General features: G+C 35.8%; 2 protein-coding genes across 2 annotated transcripts; both read right to left on the bottom strand.

Annotated features, from left to right (window-relative positions):
* Positions 1-279: 279 nt before the first annotated feature.
* Positions 280-4,161, bottom strand: LOC112789265 (uncharacterized). The gene is made up of 9 exons (XM_025831093.3): positions 3,752-4,161; positions 3,338-3,475; positions 2,525-2,627; positions 2,278-2,337; positions 2,105-2,167; positions 1,791-1,991; positions 1,584-1,695; positions 1,280-1,497; positions 280-631 (listed from the first exon to the last, which is right to left on the bottom strand). The coding sequence occupies exons 2-9, from the start codon at positions 3,451-3,453 to the stop codon at positions 539-541; spliced, it is 966 nt and encodes a 321-aa protein (XP_025686878.1). The 5' UTR covers positions 3,454-3,475; positions 3,752-4,161; the 3' UTR covers positions 280-538.
* Positions 4,162-4,588: 427 nt separating this feature from the next.
* Positions 4,589-7,231, bottom strand: LOC112789264 (small ribosomal subunit protein uS9m). The gene is made up of 4 exons (XM_025831092.3): positions 6,348-7,231; positions 5,488-5,928; positions 5,122-5,202; positions 4,589-4,894 (listed from the first exon to the last, which is right to left on the bottom strand). Exons 1-4 carry the CDS (start codon positions 7,006-7,008, stop codon positions 4,803-4,805), a joined length of 1,275 nt encoding a protein of 424 aa, XP_025686877.1. The 5' UTR covers positions 7,009-7,231; the 3' UTR covers positions 4,589-4,802.
* Between the last annotated feature and the right edge of the window lie 3,358 nt (positions 7,232-10,589).

The following is a 10,589-nucleotide window of genomic DNA, read 5'->3' as shown; positions in this document are numbered from 1 at the left end:
GTTTGTGGACTACAGGTGGCAGAAGGTGATGCATCATTGATGGTGGAGGACCTGTGGCTGCTGGTGGCGGAAGAGGACATGTGACTACTAGTGATGGGAGGTGATGTGTTGTTGATGGTGGCCGTCCATACACTAGTTGACTCCATAGTTGATACTTTAGTTGGTTATCTAGCGGGATTGATTTAATAATGGTCTATTATGCTCATGGTCGATGGACCAGGACCACCTTCCAAACACGGCACTAGCTAGAAGCCAAGAAAAATGCACTACCAAAGACTCTTTTTATGAAATTGATTCTTATTCCAAATTTCTAATTTGATAACTGGCACGACCAAAATTAAATCCTCTTACTGACGTTCTATATACTGATACAAATTATTCAATATTCAACATGATAAATCTCCCCTGAAGTAGAAGACAACAAAAAGCTACAAGAACGCTCACCACATCCACAGTCACAAATAATATAATATTTTCTACCAATACTTTTGATACAATAGACCCGACATCACAGCAATTATTATCTTCAACAAACGAATCATTGCTCTTGTGGAGTCTCAAATCTTGTTGGGGTATCAATTCCCATCATACAGCAAAGGCCAGAGATCAAGATTATTAGCAAAACGATTCCCTGAAATATAAACATGATAGTATGAATGGAAGGGTTCATAGACAAAGACCTACACCATTTCAAGTTCAGTTGATGCAAGAAAATAAAACTTAATCCATATTCTTTCTACAGACATTTAGCGAGGTCTATAAAAGCTAAGCATGCAAAGGTTATGAATGCCGCTGTATTGTTATATTCCAGATTTTCACAACTTAGATTGAAAGAGAACAGTTTTATAAGGAAAGATGCCGCATGATAATGGACAGAAAGTAATAGCATAACCAAAATTTTACCAAATGTATATTGATTTCTAGGGAAGCGAATAGCAAAAAAGAAATAAAAATGGCTAAGATCCCAAGATGGGATGCTGAAAAAGCCTAAATGTGTTACTGGCTGTGCAAATTAACGTGATCACATCATCAGACTATTAGAACTGTATGCATAGAGTTAGAAACAGGCAGCAGTTTACACATGCATGCGCCGAGAATGCAGTCGGAGAACCACAGAATTTAATCACCAAAATGGAAGAAACAAAAAATACCAGAGGAAAAGTGAAATGAAAGAGCAGAGTAATAACTTAATCATATTTTACTCATGAGACGAAAGAAAATATACAAGCATCCCCATCCAGCATATAGTTAAATGTGTAAAATGGACAAAGAAACTTACCACTAAAATTCCCTCCAGAAGAGAGGACTTAATCTGGCAGACTCCATCGCAAACTGTGGAATTGGCTGTCAGTGACGCATTTGTGGTTTCTTCTAGAAACCTTTGTAGTTCCCTGTAAGAAGGATATCGGACCAACCTGGAGGGATCTGACACATAAAGAACGGCATATTTGGCCCCAGATTTATCAACAGAGCTGACAAGCCCAGATAAAACTTCACCTGCATATATACAGCAAAACCAAGCAAGCATTTAGCAGAGGGTAAAATCATAATCTAGCAAACCCATAACTTTTTAGTGGATATACCTTCAGATTTTGGCTTCTCATCAATGTTAAGAGGTTGAGAACCTCCATTACAGAACACAAGCAAATCTGTTTTCCCAGTACGACTCCCTTCCATCTTCTTGTTCAAATATTCCTGTAAAGTTACAATTAAGCAATAAATATCTTCAGATCACTGACACAGGACCCAACATTCGACAACAGATGATGTTACATGATTTTTCTGATTACCTGAACAGAGTGAAAAGCAGCACTGTCTTCGTCATTTGTATCATCCATGGAGCAAGATCCAAGGAATACAACTTTGCCAATTCCCAAATCATCTCCACAGGATTCGGCGAATCCTGAAACCAATTGTTTTTCCAAATTCTCATCCTCTGATGAAGAAACATATGGAAATGCCATGGAAATGTTGGACCTGGTGAAAGACAGCTGTTCATGACAGTAAAGCAGTGTCCGAGTCAAAAAGCTTATCTAGTTACAATCATGGATTTGAGTTTACTATGTGTGGAAACTTCATAGATTGTATGTCACAAGTCTCTCACCTTGAGCAAGTCTAAAAGAGTTGAGTCTTCATGATTGCTCATGCTTAAATCTGACGATTGTAACTACACAGAAAAAATGTAACAAGTTTATTAAATAATCATGCTGCATCACCGACAGGAATCTCAGGAAAGTTGCAACACGAACTGCTTACATAGACAGTTAAATATATTACCTCTCTACCAATGAATAAAAGGGCCAGATCCAAAGGCTCCTGAAATTCCTTTCCATTGCACTACTCAAAACAAAAAAGGTTTTATATTTAGAAATTGCAACCACAAAAGCAACAATGATGGAGACAGCAAAATCAAAGAAAAACTTGCAAAAAATACAGAAAAAAAATAAGAAGGGGGGGGGGGGGGGACCCTGCCTCCAAAATGAGTATTGCTGAATATACATAACAAGAAACCATCATAGAATACCAGAAAATTTGACCAGCCAGCTTCAGCTAAAACAGACTTTGCTAGATCTTTTGGAGAAATGATCTGATAATTTACAGAATCCTTCATGCCATTTTCTGAAACCCTGTAATGATACAAGAACATATAAATTATTTGTCAAATTGATGTACCATACAATGCAAACATTAGTTGAAACCTAGAGTAAAATCAAGAACAATTTACAACCCTTTTCCTACATGTAGCGGCTAAATCAACAAGTATATGACATGTATATTTTTAAGTTTGCATTTAACCTTGTTCAACATTTTCTGCTTACCTGCTTGTTTCATCTATCTTTCTAAACCGTTCTACAACTTCAAATTTCAGTAAGCTTTCTCAAATAATCCAGAAAATCAATCTACTGTTTAGTCATATCAACAAACCAAAACCCGGATATAATGCCAACGGGTTCCTAAACATAAGTCCTAATGTTAGCATAGGTTTTTCTCTATTTCCCTTGATTTCTTTTGCACAACTTGAAAACCCTTTTTACATCTAGTTGGCTCACCTTTCCAAGTTTTGATACTCCCCTTTAATCCATAGGAATCCCTAAACAGTTTAATGAAAACCTATGCATAAAACCTTCCTTCTACCCAATGATAAGCTTCAAGATCAACACAACTAAATCTAATGATGATTACCATTATCCACATCATCAACCAAACATACCACCATACGTCATCTAAGTATCACACTCTAATGATCTATCTTCTTACTTGACATATAAAAAATATATATTTTTGTTAAACAAAATTTTATAGTTACAAAATATTAAGCAAAAGGATTAGGCATTACAGGTCATAATGGGAAGACCAAAGAAATGCAGGGACCGTAGAAGGAACTGCCAACAATCCATTTGGAACAATAGCAACAAGAAGCAAAGCAAGCAGCGTGAACGGAACCACCTTCATTGCTTTATCTTTTTCCTTCTCCCTAACACAATAACCAAAATCAGTTCCACTTGCTCACAAGAATCCAAATGCACACCATACAAAATTGGATACACATAGATAGATTGAGGGAATCGCATGATACGGATCGATCAACTCTAGATCGAATCGAAACATCTAAAGTTGAAGACTTTTGGGGAAAAGGACGGAGATTCAATAATCGAATTCGGCAAATTTTGATGGCAGGAGTCATAGATCGGAGAGAAGGCACCAGAAGAGTAACAGAATTAAAAAGAAAAAACAGAAAAACCTAACTTACCACTTTGTTCTTCGTTTTCTTTTTCGATTGGTTTCGATTCAATAGTCTCTTTGAAGATTGCAGAGCTCACCCTCTGCGTGCTGAACTGGGAATTATGAATGGTGATACTGTCCAAAATTTATGATTAGTTTAGACATTCATATTTCACATTCGAAGCCCTGAAAATAAGAAATAAATATAAAAAAAAATCTCTAATAGAAACCTGATTTTTTTCTTTTTTATTATTTTCAGGCTTGAGACATGTTTATTTTTTGGGTTTATCTTTTATCATATTCTTAAATGATTATTTATATATAGATATAATAATTAGTTATTTTTACTGGAGTAATAATATATAATTAAATATACATACAAAAGAAATTAACAATTAACTTTTTAATAAACAACAGAGGTTGAATGAATTCAAGAACATGTAGGTCTTTTTCCTTCTCTTAATTTAAGAAATGCGTTAAATAATTAAAAAAAAATATTACAAAATATTTGGGGAAAATAGTAAGAGTCATTCATTGAGATAATTCTCTATATAAAAAAAAGTATGGAAGAAAATTACAAGGGAAGCAGCTTCTATTTTAAGGTTTGGAAACTTAAAAATTCTCCAACAATTACACATGCATGTTGAACACATTTATCTTTTGCATAGCTTGTTCAAGCGGTCAAGCCTATAAATCCAGAGGAGAAGAATATTCACCGCAACGTATAAGAATTCTATTAGGCTATCTTATGCTTATTTAGTTATTTCGCTTGAAAAAACAGATTGCAGACCAACATGCTGCTCCACCACAATTTCTAGGTTAAAAGATAACATCTTTGCAAAGATAAGAAATAAACAACCAGGAGTTCTCTCCAAAAAGTGAATGAATCATAACAATATGATATGATAATTCCGGGTAAACAAAATTTTCTACAATTACAGTATCATCATTGGCCATCAAATCCTAGATTACATCACAGGTGATGCATTACAAAATTGAACCAACTTTAAGAATTTATTGAGGGAACACCAATTATCCTCACAAAAAATACCCATATAGAGGGAAAGATGTTGAAAGTATTAACGCTTGACCCATTGGAAGCTTTTTCTTGCTTTGGCCTTTCCTGGTTTTTTCCTCTCTACCACTCTTGCGTCCCTTGTCAGGAAGCCAGCTGATCAAAATTCAAGAAATACTCAATTAGTATCTCATCGTAGCACAACACATATTCAAGTCAAAAAATGAGGAGATTCACAAGGCTAACAAAGAATAATACATGTAGCAATGAATTTCAACTTGGGAGGTTTGATATGAGCCAATATAAACATGGTCACAAACTATAATGCTTGAGAATAGCTCAAACAAGTAATGAACATGGTCACAAAGGCTGAAAGGTTATACCGTTTCTTAGTGCAGGACGCAAATCTGGTTCCCAGCTTTGCAAAGCCTTGCTGATTCCCAATCGTATTGCTCCAACTTGACCTATTGTCATGAAAACCAGTTTCTTAATAAAATGAATGACAATTGAACCCTTATATGTTACCAACTAGGCACTTCCGTGCAACTTCCACTCAGATTCTTATCCTCGGTTTATAATTATCATCCACTGGAAGTTGAATAGAAGTGCGGCCAACTTCGCAAAGCACAAGTTTTTTTTATTTAACGGCATTCTTAAAGAAACAGAGAAATTACTACAGTGTAAATATAGAAACTGATGCCATTCATGGGAATTATGCATTTATAAGAAAACTAAGTCATTGACCATACCTGAAACACCGCCTCCTTTCACAGTACAACTGACATCCCAAAGTCCTAATGTCTTTGTCTCGGAGAAAGGTCGAAGGAGAGTAGCACGATGCTCAAGCATAGGGAAATAAACATCAAATTCTTTATCATTAACAATAAATTTACCATCACCAGGTTGAACCCAGACACGTGCTATGCTACATTTTCTTCTTCCCGTTCCATAAGCACGTCCTTTCTCGTCAACTTGTCTCACTCTTGCTTTTGCAGCTTCCTCTTGCTTTAGACGCTCCATTTCAGCTCTAGTGGATTTTCTAGTATTCCTCTCGTAGCGCATGTCTTCTATTACTCTAAGAGGGGGCAATCCCTCGACTCCTTCTAAGTCTTTCAACGCAATCAAACTGTCAAGCATTTCATCCGTGATTCCAGAAGCAGCAATCAAATCACCAAAAGCTCGGTTTGGGCCTGTTGTACCACATCAGGTTCAAGAAAACAAAACAACTCCATCATGATGACAATGTGCAAAGTTAAAAAGAAACAAATCCCACATAAATAACAAATGCAGCTTCACTATCATTCTGAGTAATCTCTTGGAAATTAAAACCATATATAATAAAAGTTAGAGCCCCGGATTCTCAAAATGCCAGAAACAATAAATCTAGAAGAAATCAGAACTATAAGATGGCATCAGGTCAAGAGCAACTTCAGTTATCATCAAAAGATAATCCAACATTCACATTTACATTACACACAATACCAGCACCTAACTATTCTCTAGACCAAGCATGGCAGAATCAACAACAACCAAGAAATATGCACAATTAATAAAAGAATAATATATAAATACTCAAATAAATAAAAAGGTTGAATCATAGTATAGTAACCTTTGAGTACAGCAGTGAGCTCTTTCTCTTCCTTCTCAAGCTTCTCAATATCTTCCTTACTTTTTTCACCTTCCACAGCACTGAACTCACCCTTCATCCCTTCAATATTCTCGTCTTGAAAAGCAAACACATCATCTTCCTTCACTTCATCACCGTCCTTCTCCTCCTTCAAGCTCCAAGGTTGAAAATCCGATGCACCCACCCCAAGGTGCCCACCAGAACCATCTTTTACTTTATTTCCCTCATTATCAATCCCTTTGAATATTGAACTCTCATCTTCATCATCAACACCCTTCTCTTGCAAGTACCATTTCTCCTCCTCCACCACCTTATTCTCCTCCTTCCTCCCCAAAGGAAAACATTCTTCTTCTCCTCCTCGATTTTCCCCCGGAGGCATGTTGTTCATTTCTTCATCGTCGAAGAAAGCAGGGAAATTTTCTTCAGTGTCGCGAAAGTCCTTCCACGCGGGTGGAGAATACGGTTCCTTCCCCTTGCCATTGTTATTGTTGTTGGTGGAGAAGGGTTTGGGAGTGGCGGTGAAGAAGGGATTGAGGGGCAAATTGTGGATTTTGGTTTGCGGCGGGAACGTGTAGGGTTTCGGGGAGGGAGAGAGGAAGCGTCTGAGATGGGAGTAGGATTTTGGAATCAAACGAGAAAGCATGGTGATATATGTTGTTGTTGTTGTTGTCGACGGGAGGTTTCATTCATTCATTCATTCATTCATTGGTAGTGGACGACGGCGATTGGAGGCTGATGCGGCGGCGGCGGAACGGTGGCGATCGGAGGAGGGAGAGTGGGAAGAGCTGGAAATGAGTGGAACTGCTAACGGGCAAGAGTGAGCGAGCTCATTAGGTTATGAGAACCACTCCCTATACGCCGTCGTTTTGCAAATACTTTAAGATTTCTATTTTAATAATCCGATTTTGTTGCAAAATAAATAAATAAATAAAAGAAATAAATATAAAATAATAAAATGTAAATAAAAAATTCTAGTATTAATATTTATTAATACTATTATTTTAATATAATTGAGATGATTCATATATATTCATTAATAGTATATGTTGTAGCATATATCTCTATATAGAAATAAAAGTGTTTTATATTTGATATTATGTGTGTCATTTATCTCGTACCACACTACTCTATTTATACACATGCAAGAGTTATTATTTTCAAATATCATTAAATATAATCTTTTTTGATAGAAAAAATATGAGAAACCAATATCATTTGTGTACAATGTGTACAACGAGGTTAAAATAAAATAAAATTAAAATCAAATTATAGTCAAATCATCAATTATAAAGATTTGCTAATTTGAATTTTGAAAAAAATTAGGATTCAGTTATTTAAAAACAAAAATCACGACCATCTCTCTCTGAACAGTGAGAACTAACAAAAAATGCAGACCTTTTCACCGATGGTGGTAACTCATCTTCTCCATGTCTCATGTTTTATCACCGGGAGTCGTTCCGTCTGACACCGACGTCTGCACCGGTGAACGCCCAACAACGCATTCTGATCGTGTGGCTCGTTCTAGTGGCACCGCATCAAGTCCACCTGCAACGACTCCGTCACAGCCGACGTGTGCCTTCCTCTGGCCATTGACAGTGCAAGATAAAGGAGTCACGAGTGTCTTTCCTTTGATACGTCCATCACCGCGTGGAAGTTCGTAAATGGCGTGTAATGTCGTTCAATCGCCGTGTCATGTTCCATCCTCCGTTGTTGATCACAATTCATCGAAGCCACATGAAAATGCTCCCGACCATTTCGTCGCTGACGGTGAGCAATCTAATAAGGTGAACATGGTTCGTTGACTCATTGATAATGGATGGTTATTTCCATAAGATTTAGATGTTCATCGTCAATGCAAGTGGAATGTTTTATTTTATGTTAAATGCTTACTTGGATGGAACATGAATATTCTTCATGCAACCATATTTGTGCTGGTTTTAAATTCATGGTGCACAATTATGTATGGAGTATATGCATGTGTTAATCAGTGATGGAGTATATGCATGTTTTAAATATCCAAAGTTAAACCAGCATGTATAAGCAATATAATTGGTATACTGGACAACTTGCTACTTAATAAATAATCACCCATGATTTTGTGCATGATGTCCATAGACCGCTTGAACCTTATTAGTGTAGTATATTGTTAAATAATATAAAATAGAACTAACTGTATTGTTATTATTAAGAGTTTTCCTGAAAATGTAAATTAAATATAATAGAATGCTTCTGCATCTTTAGATTACGCATATATGTATGAGTATACATGATAGACAGTGTATGAATTAAAAAGGCAACTCTAGTGACCTTGGACTCTAAAACTGAGGAATGAAATAAGTGCATGGTGGTTGTATGTGTTGCATGTTGATATTTGTGGTATATAGTATCATGTAACACAGAGAATAATAGTAGTTAAAATGCCTATATAATTGGTAAAATAAAATAAGTAATTCAATTACTATCAATAGGTGATATTAATGCTTTTTTTTTCCAGATTAAAATGGGTAAGATGATGTGGTTGATTTATATTTATGTCTCTTTCTCTGTGGTGTTTAGCGAGAATTTATATACATCTCATTTACTAATAGTTTATCTAATTAGTTTTCATGATTCGATTTTGCGTGTTTATTTTGTGATTATAGGCATGTCACTGTTGGATGTTACTGAGGTTGGAAGTGAAGAGATGAATCTTGGTTACGAGGTTTCGATTCTAGTTTTATCCTGTATTCTCATGTTTGGGACAGTAACCATCCTCTCGTGTACATTGAATTCTTTGAAAAGTCAAAATAATCCATACTTCTAAAATTAAAGCAACTAGTTTAAATTGAATTATGATCAAAGAATAAAAGAAAACTTGTTTATAATTTATTGAATTAAGCAATAGGTGGCGTGACTTCATGAGCATGTGTACATGTACTGTACCTCGTGGAATCTTAAATAGGAGTTAGATAATACATTTCATTGCTGAACAAGAATAAAAAAAAAAGAAACACACCCGAGGAAAAAAAATTATATTTTTCTCGCTTTTCTGTGGTGTTTAGTAAGGATCTATGTACATGACATTTACTAAGAGTTTCTCCAACTAGGTTTCCTGATTTGGATTTGTGCGTTTATTTTGCGATTGTAGGCCATGCTACTATTGGATGTTTTTGAGATTGAAAGTGAAGAGATGGATTTTAGTCACGAGGTTTGGACTCTAGTTTGATTTTGTATAGTCGTGAACCGCATGGTTGATTTGACCATTAAGGTATCTGCCTCAGGAAACCAAACCCAATAGCTTCAATCTTAGCCAATTTTGCATTCTCGTTCTGTTCTTCAAAATGGGAAAACAAGTTGCTAACATAACATGGTGAGCATCGCGTCTCGACTAGTTTCTGTTGAGCAAAAATAAAAAGGAGAACACATCACAACTAACACCATATATGTTTGGGCGATGCCGTAAACATTTTCATACCATTTTACCCATCTGATTCTTCGTATCAACTATAGAAGTTTGGATGGTTGTCACGCCGCTGACACCTGCAATCCATTGCAATATGTTTTCAATTTGATAACCAAGAAACAAGATAGATAACATGACAAAGTAACATTTAAACAATCCAGCTACTATTTGGTACCCAATCCATATTCCTTACAACAACATGGCAGCCCATAAACCAATATTTATAGCCAGCAATAGTGATCCGAATAGATATTAAATTAGCCACTAATCTCAGTAAAAATCGGTAATTTCTATCTCATATCAGAACCAGGGTTGTCCATCATACAAGGGTGTGTTGACCTAACAAAATCAACCAAAAAAAAATTACCGATCAAACATCAAACAATTCAATGAAGCCTTCAACCTAATAACATCAAACTGGCATTCACGATCATCAAAATCAATCCTCCAAATGTCTCAATAGTAAGCACATTTGATTAGGAGGAAAACTATATTCAAGAAAGCATACAATCAACTATGAAAACTAACCATCCGATTACTTACTAAAGTAACCATCCAATTAAAGCGGAAAAAATATCTATCATGAAGACAAACCATCCAATATCCTACTAAAATAACGATCCAATAAGTGTATAATACCCATAAACAGAAAGGATTCCCTCAGCAGTAATTTAATTGGTACAAGAGACTGGGTCAATCAATTACAAACACAACAATCATCAAGTTAAAATATTCTCACACTATGCAACAACATGCCAGATCCATAAATCAATGTTTACAGC

This window comes from Arachis hypogaea, chromosome 3, assembly GCF_003086295.3.
Source record: "Arachis hypogaea cultivar Tifrunner chromosome 3, arahy.Tifrunner.gnm2.J5K5, whole genome shotgun sequence".
NCBI lineage: Eukaryota > Viridiplantae > Streptophyta > Magnoliopsida > Fabales > Fabaceae > Arachis > Arachis hypogaea.
This window is presented reverse-complemented; position numbering and strand designations above follow the sequence as displayed.

Excerpts from the sequence above, each read along its gene's own strand:
- LOC112789265 (XM_025831093.3), bottom strand. The coding sequence starts at position 3,453 with ATGAAGGTGGTTCCGTTCACGCTGCTTGCTTTGCTTCTTGTTGCTATT. Across the intron at positions 2,338-2,524 it reads CTGGCTGGTCAAATTTTCTG|TGCAATGGAAAGGAATTTCA; the intron begins GTATTCTATGAT and ends TGTTTTGAGTAG. Across the intron at positions 632-1,279 it reads TTCTGGAGGGAATTTTAGTG|GGAATCGTTTTGCTAATAAT; the intron begins GTAAGTTTCTTT and ends TTTATATTTCAG.
- LOC112789264 (XM_025831092.3), bottom strand. The coding sequence starts at position 7,008 with ATGCTTTCTCGTTTGATTCCAAAATCCTACTCCCATCTCAGACGCTTC. Across the intron at positions 5,929-6,347 it reads GCTCACTGCTGTACTCAAAG|GCCCAAACCGAGCTTTTGGT; the intron begins GTTACTATACTA and ends GTGGTACAACAG. Across the intron at positions 5,203-5,487 it reads GAAAGGAGGCGGTGTTTCAG|GTCAAGTTGGAGCAATACGA; the intron begins GTATGGTCAATG and ends TCATGACAATAG.